At 63.1% G+C, this 13,608-nt stretch overlaps 3 protein-coding genes across 3 annotated transcripts; all 3 read left to right on the forward strand.

The window, feature by feature from the left end:
* The first annotated feature begins 37 nt into the window (after positions 1 to 37).
* Positions 38 to 8,096, forward strand: CHLRE_06g287250v5 (uncharacterized protein). The gene is made up of 16 exons (XM_043063362.1): positions 38 to 294; positions 428 to 628; positions 844 to 1,017; positions 1,228 to 1,353; positions 1,598 to 1,651; positions 1,874 to 2,011; positions 2,252 to 2,339; positions 2,551 to 2,713; positions 3,184 to 3,414; positions 3,851 to 3,959; positions 4,352 to 4,408; positions 4,702 to 4,803; positions 5,116 to 5,354; positions 5,547 to 5,676; positions 6,501 to 6,662; positions 7,091 to 8,096. The coding sequence occupies exons 1-16, from the start codon at positions 112 to 114 to the stop codon at positions 7,454 to 7,456; spliced, it is 2,523 nt and encodes an 840-aa protein (XP_042924068.1). The 5' UTR covers positions 38 to 111; the 3' UTR covers positions 7,457 to 8,096.
* Positions 8,097 to 8,147: 51 nt separating this feature from the next.
* Positions 8,148 to 12,429, forward strand: CHLRE_06g287300v5 (uncharacterized protein). Its single transcript, XM_043063363.1, has 3 exons — positions 8,148 to 8,962; positions 9,122 to 9,464; positions 9,660 to 12,429. Exons 1-3 carry the CDS (start codon positions 8,618 to 8,620, stop codon positions 10,448 to 10,450), a joined length of 1,479 nt encoding a protein of 492 aa, XP_042924069.1. The 5' UTR covers positions 8,148 to 8,617; the 3' UTR covers positions 10,451 to 12,429.
* A 48-nt stretch (positions 12,430 to 12,477) lies between these two features.
* On the forward strand, positions 12,478 to 13,599 carry CHLRE_06g287350v5 (uncharacterized protein). The gene has a single exon (XM_001695318.3). The coding sequence runs from the start codon at positions 12,595 to 12,597 to the stop codon at positions 12,808 to 12,810; it is 216 nt and encodes a 71-aa protein (XP_001695370.2). The 5' UTR covers positions 12,478 to 12,594; the 3' UTR covers positions 12,811 to 13,599.
* The last annotated feature ends 9 nt before the right edge of the window (positions 13,600 to 13,608 follow it).

Genomic DNA, 13,608 nt, shown 5'->3' on the forward strand with positions numbered 1-13,608 from the left:
CAAGCAGCTGCGCTGGGGCATAGCCACAACTATAATCTCCCATATCGCTGTTACAAGCTTTCACATAGTGGCATAGTCGCGAAAGAGGCCCCGGCGGGGGCAAACGCAAGAATGGGAGCCACTGCAGTTGACCTTAGCGTCATCAATAGGCTGACCAATGTCTCAGATGTTAACAAAATATTGCACGAGACTGTTGCGCGCGAGCGCGCTATTGACAGCGAGCTGGACAGGCAGCTCAGCAAGCGGAGCGACCTGGAGCGGAACTTCCTTCTGCTCAATACGCCCACGGCTGAGGTGAAGTAGTGGAAAATAGCTGAGGGCAAAGTGGCGCAAAGTGATCGGGGAGTTGCAACATGCCTGCGAAGCAATTGGCCGTTTATACCTTTGCAGTTGAGTCATACTAAAAGTCTTTGTCTGCTCCCTGCAGACGCTGGAGCTGGTCCGGGCGGACTGTGAGCAGCTCCTGCAGAGTGTTCAGGGCACCGCGCAGCTAGCTGACCACATAAGCAGCAAGGTCCGACAGCTAGACCTGGTGCAGGGGCGAGTGCAGAGCGTTCTCAACAAGATAAACCTCATTCTGGACCGCACCAACTGCATAAATGGAGTGCAATCAGCTATGGAGACGGAGGTGCGCTGCTCTGGCCAGCGGGGCAGCACGTATTACGACTGACAACCTGAAATGGGGGGTTGGGGGTGGGGTGGGGGCGTCACTGCGGCAGACGGGGCAGAGGGAGGCGCAGCTTCGGCACGCCAGGGTTCGTGCCGAAATGGCTTTGATGCGGACAGGCCACCACCTACCACCAACATCCTTGCCCCCCTCCTCCTCGACCTGTCGCGCGCCAGGACTATGAGGCCGCCGCGCAGTACATCAGCTCGTTCATGGAGCTGGAGACCAAGATGGCGGCGGCCCTGAGCGCGGCGGAGCGCAGCGCCGGCAGCACCGGCGGCGCGCCGCCCCTGCAGCTGCTGCAGCAGCAGCACACCGCGGACGCCAGCCAGGCGGAGGACCAGCGGCGGGTGCGTTTGCGGTCGGGCGGGTGTGAAGTACGGTAACTGGAAGCGAAGTCCCAGGCCAGGCTGGGACTGGACAGGCCGGGACGGGCCGGGCTGGACCGGAGCACGGCTGGACCGGAGCACGTGCCGCTGCAGCCGCCATAGCTGCCTGCAGGACCCGGCGGCTGCAGCTGTGTGACCGCGCCGGCGACCCTGCCCGACTGCCTGCTGCAGGTGCTGATGGAGGTGCGGGCGCGGCTGGAGGAGATCACGGAGCGGCGGTTCGAGGACGCGGTGGCTCGGCGCGACCACGCCGCAGCGGTGCGGTTCGCGCGGCTGTACAAGCCGCTGGGCAAGCAGGTGCGGGCGTGGGCCGTGTGGCGGGTGCAGGACTTGGAGTTGGGTCAAGCCTAGGGTACGCAGGAAGGAGGAGAGAGGAAGGGGAGGCGTGGAGGGGAGGGGAGGGGGGCAGTCAGTGCCCAGCCCAGGAAAGGGGGCAAAGGAGGTTGGGCAACAGGGCCGCTGCGGCCATTGCATGCAGTGAAGGAGTAGGCTGCTTGGTTCTTCTCATCTGGCTGTTGTCGGCATGCGTCCCGCCCCGCAGGCGGAGGGGCTTCAGAAGTTCATCGAGTACCTGAAGGTGGTCGTCGGGGCACAGGTGTGTACAATGTGGGCCGGGAGGGGGGAGGGTTACGAGGTGGTAGCACACGTGAGCCACGCCATGTAAGGTGCGCGGGCGTTGGGCGTATGCCGGTATGGGGGCATGCCCGGAGCTTCTGTGGCTGCTTGCCGAGCACGCGCCAACATACCGTGATTCGTAGCCAGGTACTCCCTGTTACACACAAAAGTGACAACCAACCTCACGTGGCCCGGCACACAGGCTCGCAACATCTACAACTCGCTGGCGGAGCAGCTGGAGACGCCGGGCGCGGCAGCGGGCGCGCGGGGCGGGCCCCCGCGTGTGGACTTCGCGGCGGCGCTGACGGCGCTGTTCAAAGACATGGCCGTGTGCCTGGACGTGAGTTTGCCATAGGCGGCTGGACGAGGCTGGGTTGGGGGTGCGTTCAGGCTTGCAACTGCCACGCCGGATGTGTCGGGAAGAGTCCAGGACAAGTGTATTGCGCAGGTTTTGGTGGCAGCAGGGCGTGTGGCGGGTTGGGCAGATGAGCTTCGCGCAACGACATGGTGTGAATATGGTATGGGGGCGGCTTCCAGTAGTGCACCTGAACCGCCGTGTGCTTTGGCCTCTGAACCTCAGGAGCACGACGCGCTCATCCGGGAAACGTTTGGCGAGGCGGCTGTGCTGGACGTCATTGCGGGCCTGCAGACCGAGTGCGACAACGCGGGTGAGCGGCAGGGGGTTGGCGCCGCAGCGGCGGGGCAAAGTTGCTTAGAGACAGACGCTACACGGCAAACCACCCCAGCATCTCCTCTGCCAGCCCGGCGGTCCAAAGCGGACTGCAAGCTTATCCTGTGTGCCCCTAGCCTCCCCGCCTGCCACTGGCGTAGTCGTCGCCCTCCTAACTTTGTTCGCCGCCTTTTCGCTAAACCCCGCAGGCAGCCGCATCCTGCAGCGCTTCACCGAGAGCCGCCGCCTGGAGCGAGTGGTCCGCGACGTGACCAGCCGCAGGCGCGGAGGGGGCGGCGGCGGCGCGGGCGGACTGCCCTTCGGCGCGCAGGCAGCGGCGGGGGCCGGCGGGGAGCCAGCAACCGACCACAGGTGCGCTGACGCTGGCTTTGACACGCTTGTTACATGGGCACCCGGTGCACCTCAGTCGCTATGGTTAGGCGATGGAGTTCTTGCGTACTCGGGTCGTGATCGTGCCTGTGAGCTGCTCACCCCTATGAGCTAGGCTGCGTTCAGACTTGCAGCCGAGTGTCCGGGCGCCAGTAGCCAAGTTGGGCGGTGTTGGGCATGGCCTGCTGACAGGAGCCCCAGACGTGCTTGCCTGCGTGCTGCGACACCGGTTCTCCCCAACCTGGCTCGCCTGCTGGCGGCATTCCGCAGCCACACGCCCCCCGGCCACACGCTGTCCGCCCCTCACCCGCATTCCTCCCGCCTCCCCCTATTTCATGCCGATACTTGTGAAAAAGATGCCATCTGCCATACACACACACACACACACACACACACACACACACACACACACACACACACACACACACACGTAGTGCACGTATCCCCCTCAGGGCTGTGGAAGCGCTGATTGAGGAGGTGCTGCGCATCTGCGGCCTGTGCGAGGAGTACAACCAGTTCATGCTGGCCAAGATGAGGGCGGCGGCGGCGGCAGCGGCGGCGGCAGCAGCAACAGCAGGCGGCGCGGGCGCTGGAGGGCCGTACGGGCGCGACAGCACCGGCGGCGCGCCCGGCGCAGCAACGGCGGCGGGGCAGCTGCCACTAGCCCGTGAGGCGGCATTCAGGTGCGTACACAGGTTTGGCTGCCCATTGCACGTCGGCAAGATGCTTGTACGGGATGTGTTTTCAGATGCTGTGAAGGGTTGATTTTCAGATGTTGAGAACACAACCGCGCGCAACACCTGGTGGCGACGCCAGCCGTGTACTGGCGTATCCGGTGTCGGGAACTCGGGGCGGTGTTGGGCTCGTGGCTCTCCGTGGGCTCTAGCCCATCGCACCCGCGCCGCATCCCGTCCTACGTGTGCCGCCCTGACCGCCGGATGCAGTTTCATAATGCTTTATTATCTGCTACTCTGCTCCCACACGCGTGGACAACCTACCCCTTCTCCCCGCATCCCGCGACTCCCCCTGCCCATCCCTGCCTTTGCACCCCTCACCCGGACTCCGGAGAGCCTGCTGCTCCCCCCCCTCCCCCTGCTGCTGCTGCTGCTGCTCCCGCAGGTCGGGCTCCTTCAACGTGGCTCTGCGCGAGCTGCTGGGCCGCTACGTGGCGCTGGAGGAGTACTACCTGGACGAGACGGCCGGCATGGCCATACGCATTGACGAGGTGGTGAGTGCCGTGGGGGAGGGGCGGGGGTGGGGCGGTCGTGGGCAAGCCAGCCGAGTGAGCCCATACCCGCCCGCTCGGGGGCTCCGAGCTGCAGACGGGGAGGCGTATGGATGGGGGCAAGGGTGGCCTGACGGAGGAGGGGGGCGTGCCAGAGTGGAAGCGGCTGCATCGCGGGCAAAGGTACATTCCTGCCCTGAGGGTGTATGCCTGCGTAAGCTTGGGAGGCAGGATGGCTTGGGGCAGGATGGCTGGGTTGAAAGCCCGCATTGGGTTGTATGGGTTTGCAGGCCGCAGGGGTAACGTAACGTTGATGGGCGAACCTACCTGGGTGTACCCGCCAGCAAGGCTGTGCTTACGCTCATCACTGCGCTCATTGCCATCGCTCCCCGCAGCTGTCCGAGCAACTGACCAGCAGCATGGTGGACGACGTATTCTTCATCCTGCGCAAGGTGCGTGCTGTGTGTGTGTGTGCGTGTGTGTGTGTGTGTGTGTGTGTGTGTGTGTGTGTGCGTGTGTGCGTGTGTGTGTGTGTGTGAGAGAGAGAGAGGAGGGGTTTCGACGGTGAGGCTCGACCGTTGGTTTGACCGTTCCCGCACCTACCACCGCCCGACGAAGTGCCTGGCTGTACGCTGTACGCTCCCCGTGCGGCTCCCCTTCTCCTTGAGCCCTCCCCTTACGCCTTCACTTCTTAAGTAATCATGAATGTAACCCCCCCTCCCCTTGCGCTTCCCCTTCCCTGCAGGTGGGCCTCCGTGCGCTGGCGGCGGGCCAGTTCCAGGCCACAGCGGCGCTGCTGGCGGAGCTGAACAACGTGCTGGCCAACGCATTCAGGAACGCACTGCAGGTGCGCCAGCGGGGGTAAAGGGGGAGGAGGAGGGGCGCGGGGAAGGCGTGTCAGGGGTTGTGAGCGGGGGTTCTGACGGGTGTCTAGAGCTGCGTAAGCAGGCTGCAAGTGCCACAGCTGGAATACGTCAAGGCCGGAAGCACGAGTTATGCGTTCGCCTTCCTCGCCGCCCCATACCCGCCCAGCGTCCGTTGCTACCCTGCTGCAAACAAAACTCATACCCCTCCTCTCCCTCCCTCCCACTCACCCACCCACCCACCCACCCACCCACCCACCCGCTCGCCCGCCCCCTCCCCCCCCGCCACCTGCCAGGCCAAGCTAGCGCCCGGCCCCTCCAAGGCGCTCGCCGCGCTCCCCGCCGCCCTGCCCGCCGCGCTGTCCTCGGGCCTGGGCTCCGGGTCCTCCTCCTCCTCCGCGCTGTGCCCGCTGCTGGCCGAGTACGCGGTGTCGCTCAACAACACCGACGTGGCCGCCGACTACGCTGCCAAGCTGCGGGCGGAGCTGGAGGCGCACACGGGCGGACTGCTGGCGGCGCCGGCGGACCGGGAAAAGTGCGTGCCGTGCGCGCGCTGGGGGGGGCAGGGCGGGCAGGGCTGGGGGCGCGGGTGGGTGGGCGAGAGAGGCCTGAACACTTGCGCTCCAGGCGTGTTCAGAGGTACGTGTTGCCTGACACATTCCGTTTTGCCCTGCGCCGGTTGGTTGACCCGCTGGTGTCATGGTGCGGTGTGTGGTGGTGCGTGCAGGGCTCGGCTGGTGCTTGCGGACCTGGCCAAGACCGGCGGCGACTTCCGCAGCCTGGCCAGCCGGGGCCTGGAGGCGCTGGCGGAGGGGCTGCTGCCGCGGCTCAAGCCCACGCTGGACGAGGTGGCGGCGGTGAGTGCAGCCGGGAGGGGGGAGGCTGCTGAAGAAGGAACTGTGTGTGTGTGTGTGTGTGTGTGTGTGTGTGTGTGTGTGTGTGTGTGTGTGTGTGTGTGTGTGTGTGTGTGTGTGTGTGTGTGTGTGGCGTGGGGGGGGGGTAGTTCATTCCAATCCCACAAACCATTGCCAACCCAGAACCGATAGAGTGCGGGGGCGGGGGGTGATGGGGGTTTCGGGAACCAAACAGAACGTGCGGGGCCGGAGGTAGATCGATTAGCACTAAAGGCATAGAACGGGGCGCGGCGCACGGGGTCAGGTCACCAAAACGGGTCATGATTCATGGTCATCCGTATCGTGTTAGGGATCCCAGGTCCCCTGCACGCAACGCATCGCGCAAGCAAAACACGCAGAATAATTGTATTGCGGCCGGGGAACGCTGGGGATTACAGTAATGCGGCGGTATAGTTTGTTGGCCAGAGTTCGTTTGGGGGGCAAATGACTACTGTCCTATCTGTCCCATCGCACCTCATCTGGGGCTGCGCGCTCGACCAGACGCTACGCAAATATCTTGGGCAGAATGCCATATGTCAGCCGTGAGAAACTTGTTGTGGGAGCGTTTTTTGTGTCACCCGTTTAAGGCAAGGACACAGCGACATCGACACCGGTGCTGGCCAAGTGGAGTTATCGTACCTGTCGCGACGAAGCGTTTAAGGCTTGATTTCGCCGCCGCCGCTTCGACCTGCCACCCCGCTTGACTTCTTTCTCAATGTCTCTTTGACACAACATGACTCTTCCCCACTTGTCAACCCCTGGTCTGCCTGATCCCCATCCGTCCACAGATGAGCTACTCGCTGAGCGAGGCCGAGTACGGCGCCGGCGAGTCGGAGGGCGGCGGCTGGGCTGGGCGGCTGGTGATGGCGCTGTCGGGTCTGTCGGGGCTGCTGCGGCCGCTGCTCACGCCCGCCAACTGGGAGGTGCTGTTCGGGGCGCTGCTGGACAAGGTGAGCGGGCAGGAGTGCTGACTGTGAAGGCGGGCGTGAAGGCGGGCGTGAAGGCGGGCGCGAAGGCGGGCGTAAAGGCGGGCGCGAAGGCGGGCGTAAAGGCGGGCGTGACGCACGTGTTGGCAGCCTTGGCCACCACACCTGAGACGTCCGCCGCCGCCAGGCTGGCTTTGAGGATGCTGCTGGCGCGCGCCGCTGCCCCGCTGGTGCCACCTGGATGGCTGCTGCTGCCGCTGCCGGAGCTGACGCTGTCGCTGTCGCTGGCACCGGCGCCGGCGCCGGCGCCGTGCCGACTCTACCGTACTGCGCGCACTGGGCACAGCGCGTGCACATGCCCGTACACCCCTCTCCTTGCTCGCCTTGTCCCGCACCGGCCTCGCCATGACTCCCACCACGCCGCCGCCCCCCTCCCCATGACGCTCCCGCAGCTGGCTGCCCGGCTGGAGGCCCTGCTGCTGCGCAAGCCCTTCAGCCAGCTGGGCGGCCTGGCGCTGGACCGCGACGTGCGGCTGCTGGGCGCCGGCCTGGCCGACCTCACCGCCCGCACCGTGCGAGACCGCCTGGCGCGACTGAGCCAGATGGCGGTGCTGCTGGGGCTGGAGGGGCTGGACGAGCTGATGGACTACTGGAGCCCTGGGGGAGGCGCGGGAGGAGGGGCGGGAGGAGGCGGAGGAGAGGGCGGGGGAGGGGGGGCGGGTATGATTAACTGGCGGCTGAGCGCGGCGGAGGCGCGGGCGGTGCTGGCGCTGCGCGGCGACTGGAGCCGGGAGGCGGTCATGGCACTGCCGCTGTGAGCGGCAGTCTTGCAGGGGGTGGGGGTTGGTGGCGGCGGGGTTCAAGGGTGAGGTGCGTGGCTGTGGGTGGAGGATGTGGGGGCCGCTGTGCGTGCGCTGCTGGGGCGCCGGTCGTGGCCAACCGCTAACGAAGGTGGTGCCCCGTGTGTGTTCTGGGGAACATTGGAATTGTATGAAGGGCCGTGCTGCGTGGGATAGAGAGGACGCGTTGCAAGGCGCGGCGCATGTAAGTCGCTCCAAGCATTGCTGGCCAAGTTGGCGCAAATGGGCAGTACTTCTGCTCGAGACTCGACACGCAGCCCACTCAGGAGTCCCGGTTAAGGCGCGCCACCTGGACACGCCTGGACGGGATGGTGCAGCTGTGCGGCCGTGCAGGGCATTCTGTTGACGCAAGACACGACCGCAGTACTTTCTCGGGGGTAAGCGTGCGTGTATGTTGCCCGAGTAGAGCTGAGTAGAAAGACGGTAGCCAGAAAGGGTGAAGCGTTGGGCCGAGTGCGCCGCAGTCGAAGAGCGGTGCACCCTTTCGTGACCTTTATCTGGTGCCCTGTTTCGCAACCGGCAGCTCTCTATGTCACAACAAAAGAACTCGCGGTATACAAAGCAAAGATTGGCGCAGATTGTGTAAGTAAGTTGATGTGCAGCCGGACTAATACCAGGCCACAATCGAAGTTGTATCCTGTAGCTTAGATATGTCGGCGAATATAATTCAGATGAATCAAGGGAAGTCGCGCGCAGCAGGCCGCCGGGTTTGTGACCCCGGCCCGAGTTCTTTATGCCTTAGGACCGGCGGGCGCGATCATGTGCATGATTCAATTGGCGCAACCTGCAATCTACTTATCTCTCATCCAACGTTGCCTTCGCAGTGTGCATGCCATAAGAAAGTCGCGTCAGTTGACGGCCTGGATTGTGTCGCCACTTAGTACACAACCCAGCTACACGCCGATTCCGCGCGTAGCTAGTCGCGATATCTGGCTACAGCTGCTGGCTTTGCAGTGCGCACATTAGCGAACAAAGCAACGACGTCGCGACGTTAAGGGCACAAACCACGTGTAGATATTTGAAGACGCAGCCTGGCAGGTGGCAGCTCTAAGCCATTCAGGACTTCATTTACGGCTCGCTGACAACCACGAGGCCCGGCCAGGCGACAGTAGTGCAGAAATGTTGGAACAGTTGGGGTCGCCGCTCACCGAGCTGCCCGGCCCGGTGCTGCATCTCATCGTAGCCATGTCAGGGACAGCTGCAGTGGCGTGTGCAGCCTCCAGCCTTCAGGCGGCCTGGGCGTCCGTCACAAAGTGCCCATCGCTTCTTGCTCGCTTTCTGCTCGCTCGGCACGGTTCTGCCACTGCGCTTTATCACGCCTACAATGTCCCCGAGTTGCGGCGACTGCTAGAATCGTCGCAATCCAGCACTGGACAATTTGGCGAGTCGCATGCGGCAAGCGACGCTGCGTTTCTGCGCCTGATCAAGGAGCTACTGAAGCTTGGGGCTCACCTGAAGCCGCAGGTATGGGCAGGCCTCCGTCCTGGCACGGCGGGCTTGTCGTCGTAAACGGAGTCCGACGATGGACAAAGCGACAAGTGCCATGGTCGCTTCGCTTTCCGACCAAAATAGCAATGGCAGCACAGCTAACGACTACATGGTGGCGCCTTCGCTTTCCAACAGGCTCGCTTCCTATTGACGGCCGCTGCAAGCTATGGAGACACGCGCGTGTTGGAAATCCTGCTCCGCAACGGCGCCGATGCTGCCAGCTGCGGCGGCCGCGCCCTCGTCGCCGCGGCATCCGGCGGGTACGTCAGCGCCATGGAGGTCCTGATGTCCTCAGGAGTGAGCGCGCGGGCGGAGAACGGCGCGGCCCTGCGCGCCGCCTGCAAGCACGGACAGCTGCCGGCGGCGCGCCTCCTGCTCCGTCGAGGCGCGGACCCCCGCGCAGCGGCGGGCGCAGCGCTGGCGGAGGCTGCCGGCACCGGCCACCTGGCAATCGTGCTGGAATTGCTGGCGGCAGGAGGTGAGCAAGTCGGAAAGCAAGATACTGGCGGGCAAACCTATGGCCGCACATGTATTGACGCGTACGCGGGGTAGGTCCCATGCGCAACGGTTGCCCACTCGACAGTACCCCGCACCAACGCCATCAACTCAGATAGAGCATAGAACACTAATATTTGGATGGTTTCTGCTGCCGTCATGTTACAACAACCTGCAGCGGACGCGCGTGCCGACGGCAGCCGCGCGCTGCAGGAGGCCGCCGCGGGCGGCTTCGCGCCCGTGGTGCTGGCGCTGCTGGTGGCGGGCGCGCAGCCGGGCGTCCGCAACGGCCTGGCTCTAAGGCGCGCCGCCGCCGGCAACCACACCGCTGTGGTACAGGTGCTGCAGGCGGCGGCGTCACGTGACATGTCCGTACCAGGCATTGCGTCCTCGGCGTCTCCGCCGTCGTCCTCATCAGCGTCGCTGTCGCTGGCTGGAAACCAGCAGGGCCGCGTGCTGGGCACCGGTGCCGCCGCTGCCACAGGCCGTGCTGTTGGCGGCACCAGCCCCCCAAAACGTGCTGGCGGTAGCGGCGGCGTGGTTGCGGCAGTGGCGAACGGCCGCACCAACAGCGGCGGGTGGTCGTCTGTGGCCGCGGCGGCGCTGCCTCCAGCCGCCGTCGCGTCCGCCAGCCGCCGCAGCGGCAACGGCTTAACCACGCCGCGGCCGAGTGGCGTCGCCAGCATGCTCAATGTGCACTCCATCACTGCACCGGCGGGTATTGCCGGCTGTTGGCCACACGCGGGCCCTAGCGTGTGCGCCTACGTAGCCAGCAGTGCCACCGAGAAGGCCGTGGCGGCTCCGCCGCCGCCCTCGGGCGCCCGCCACGCCTCGCAGCCGCACAGCCCCGTGTGCACGGTGGCGGGGGCTGCTGACGCTCGCTCGCTGTTCGCATCCATGATTTTCGGCGGCATCGCGACCAGCGGTGCGGCGGCGGCGCAGATGGCAGTTGGCGGTCAGAGCGTATAGATAGTGTGCCTCCGGATGATGAGCCCGTCCTTTAGTTGCGCCGTCGCCCAGCACGCACGGTGCAATCAAGGCGCACCTACCTGGGGGCAACAAGAGAGCGTAAGCTGCTTGAAAGACGGCTTCATGGCGTGAGTTTCCGTGGAACGCCGTGGGAATGCGGCGGCGCTGTGGATCGCAATTACGCTGTTTGTTGTTGTGTTTGCTTGAGTGCCTAGCCATGCTGCATGGTGGAGTACCTACAGCAGACGCCGCATGAACAAGCACGTTTATTGTGATGGTGTGCTTGCACGCTCGGTGGCAGAGACACGCTCTTGCTGATGAATGCAAGCCGTGTCTGGCCGCTGTACACGTGTCGACATTCCATGCATGCATGCCATGGTTGCCGGATGGATTTTCTGGTCGCCGTGTCTCTCCAGCAAGACGCGGGGTATCTATGCTCTATTAGATTCAGTTGGGAGGCACGGTATGCAAATTGATGTGTGGGGGCGTGTTTGGGATTGGGGACTATATAAGAGCTGTGTGCCTTCTGCCACACCGTGTGGACTGCGGAGCGGACCGTACAGTCCTGCTGTACGATACTGACTCCCGGTGTGAGTGAGAGCTCCTGCGGTCCGATTCGGTGCAGGCTTGTCGCAATTGGGCTTCAATCTTGGAACGCCCCACGGCATTGGAGTGAACATGGACCTTTCTTTACTTGATGCGGGGGCCTAATGCTGTGCACGAACCATATTCACGTGGCCCTGAAAGGGGTTTGGGGCCGATTCAATTCCTCCAGTGCGCATGCGGGGGTTGGGGGATGCGGGTGCCCGTAGTTGACACGGGTGTTCATTAGTAGCAAGGAGCTCAATCGTACCAATGTACCTGCTCCCCAAGGAGAGCCGCTTAACGTAGCGGCCGTTTTTTCTTAATTGAGGCGATGAAATTATTTTATAGGCTATAGATTTATAGGGATCCAGGTGGATGGCGGAGCGTTCCGGGTGTCTGGCACCTGTGAGCGAGATTATACAAGTAAGGGCGCCCTGGCCCGGAGACAGGATAGCTTGCGCAGGCCCGGAGCAACTGTGTGCGAGTGACGAGTCTGCTGGCATTAATTTAGGGGCAGCGCATCATATTAAAACACGACGGGCTTGGCTGTTAGAAGGGTTGGGTGCGTGGCCTTTCAAGCTTTGGATTGCACACACCCTGCGCACACAAGAGGAAGAGTGAGAGTGGTCTGGAGCAAGTGTTGGAGCATTAATGGGGATGCATGCATGCGCGTTGCAGCCGCAAAGCGAGCATGTTCACGCAGGCATGCATGTTGCACTAAACATGCAGCAGGTCTGCTGCTGCCCTGAGCAATTGCATGGCCGTGTACTGCGAGTTTGTGCAGCCCGCGAGCGTGGGGCGGGTGTAGGCCTGGGGCTTGGGCCACTTGGCACCTGGCACTCCCCCCCTGCATGGCACAAGACTCCATCTGCTGGCACGCTGCCAGCACGGGAGAAAAGGGTGGACCCCTGCAGGGAAGCGCTGGTGGTTTGGAAGCAACCACATGGCATCACACTGAGCCGAGCAAGGCGCCCTGGCCGAGGCACATGGCGGCAATGGCTGGATCACCACCAGCACTAATCGCTTCGTAGAATATTCTATTTTGTTTGCAAGCTTGTTACGCACATGGTGTTGCTGATTTCGTGTGATGGGCTGGATGTAGCCGACGGACGTTCCGTACCTTGTCGTGGCGGCGTGCTGCATCATTGTGTAAGCTTTGGGTTGGCGTTTCAGAATGCCGTCCAGGGTCATGTGATGGCTTGAGATTGCATTGGTTGCACGAGGGACCTGGCTTGAGGATGCAAAGACAATTATTGCAGTGGCGATGCTGTCTCCGGGGTGTGTCTCCATGACTGACGTGAGTGCTACGGCGGAGTCGGTGCAACGGGTGGTGCGGGGACTTGGATGGTTGCAGTGCGGGGGGCCGCCCATCCTGCTCACTGCCTACACGGTGAAGGCGGGGGCCGCATCCATGACTGACCACGCCGCACTTTTGCACCAAGCGGTTCTCCCTGAAGGATGTCAAGGTTGAGCCGACGGGGTTGAAGGCCACCAACAAGACCAACATTGGCAACACGTACGCCCTGGGCGTCAAGCACTCTGCCGCCACCAAGGCCAAGATGTCGGCGGCTAACAAGGGCAAGCCCAAGACCGCCGCCCACAAGGCCAAGCTGTCGGCGGCCCGGAAGGGCAAGCCCAAGACCGCCGCCCACAAGGCCAAGCTGTCGGCGGCTAACAAGGGCAAGGGCAAGGGCAAGCCCAAGACCGCCGCCCACAAGGCCAAGATAGCCAAGTCCATGATGGGCAACACCAACAACATGAAGAAGGCGACCTAAGGACATCAGCTGTGTACCTTACTGGCCTGGATGGTTTGGCTTGTGTGATGTGCATGAGTAATGTGAGATGCTGGGCAAGATATTAGAGTGTATTACAGGTCAAGTTAGCCTGCAACGGTGCGTTCAACATGTCAGCAAGTGATGTAGATGCTTTGAAGAGTGCTGTCTGTTTTGTGGGTAGAGGCTAGTTCGGTCGACCGTTGGCCTGAGCTGATGTGGTGTGGGCTCAACCCACGTTCTCTTTGAGGGGTACCAACTTTGTCAGTATGGGATGGCCCTTCTGAGTAACCTTTTTGGGGTACGTCGGGGGTCTGGGGGAGCCTGTACATATCAAGCACAAATTATGTTATTTGTGTCTGAAGTGTGGGTTGCCTGGTCGCTGCCCGTAGACGAACTGCGCATGTCCAGCGTTTGTGGTGGGGGTGTGCAATGCCCTGTGGTGCTGAATGTTGTTGGCACGGTTGATGAAACACGCGAAAGTATGTTCAGTTTACGATTACAAAGTGGGGTTGTGCCGAATTGTAGGTGGTGGCAGTGCTGTGCAAGTGTGAGGTTAAAGGGCAAGCAAGGGGCGTGCGGTGCGTGCCATGTAGCGCAGGACCTTGTCTTGTGTATGCAGGGTCGCGCACCGGTACCAGCATTGGGGGCATTTACGCATATGCTGTTGTGACAGGGGACGTGGGCTGATGAAGGCCACATGGCGACGGCGCTTGAGGCTGCGGAGTCTTGGACGGGATGGGGATGATCATGGCTCGGCGCGGGGCTATGAGGTTGTAATGTCACAGCTGGCTGCCGTAG

Source organism: Chlamydomonas reinhardtii, chromosome 6 (genome assembly GCF_000002595.2).
Source record: "Chlamydomonas reinhardtii strain CC-503 cw92 mt+ chromosome 6, whole genome shotgun sequence".
NCBI lineage: Eukaryota > Viridiplantae > Chlorophyta > Chlorophyceae > Chlamydomonadales > Chlamydomonadaceae > Chlamydomonas > Chlamydomonas reinhardtii.

What these genes read in the sequence shown, in the direction of transcription:
- CHLRE_06g287250v5 (XM_043063362.1), top strand. Translation starts at nt 112, where the DNA reads ATGGGAGCCACTGCAGTTGACCTTAGCGTCATCAATAGGCTGACCAAT. An exon ending in GAGCCAGCAACCGACCACAG is followed by an intron (nt 2,714 to 3,183) that starts GTGCGCTGACGC and finishes TATCCCCCTCAG; the next exon opens with GGCTGTGGAAGCGCTGATTG. An exon ending in CCATACGCATTGACGAGGTG is followed by an intron (nt 3,960 to 4,351) that starts GTGAGTGCCGTG and finishes CGCTCCCCGCAG; the next exon opens with CTGTCCGAGCAACTGACCAG.
- CHLRE_06g287300v5 (XM_043063363.1), top strand. Translation starts at nt 8,618, where the DNA reads ATGTTGGAACAGTTGGGGTCGCCGCTCACCGAGCTGCCCGGCCCGGTG. An exon ending in GGGCTCACCTGAAGCCGCAG is followed by an intron (nt 8,963 to 9,121) that starts GTATGGGCAGGC and finishes GCTTTCCAACAG; the next exon opens with GCTCGCTTCCTATTGACGGC. An exon ending in GGAATTGCTGGCGGCAGGAG is followed by an intron (nt 9,465 to 9,659) that starts GTGAGCAAGTCG and finishes AACAACCTGCAG; the next exon opens with CGGACGCGCGTGCCGACGGC.
- CHLRE_06g287350v5 (XM_001695318.3), top strand. Translation starts at nt 12,595, where the DNA reads ATGTCGGCGGCTAACAAGGGCAAGCCCAAGACCGCCGCCCACAAGGCC.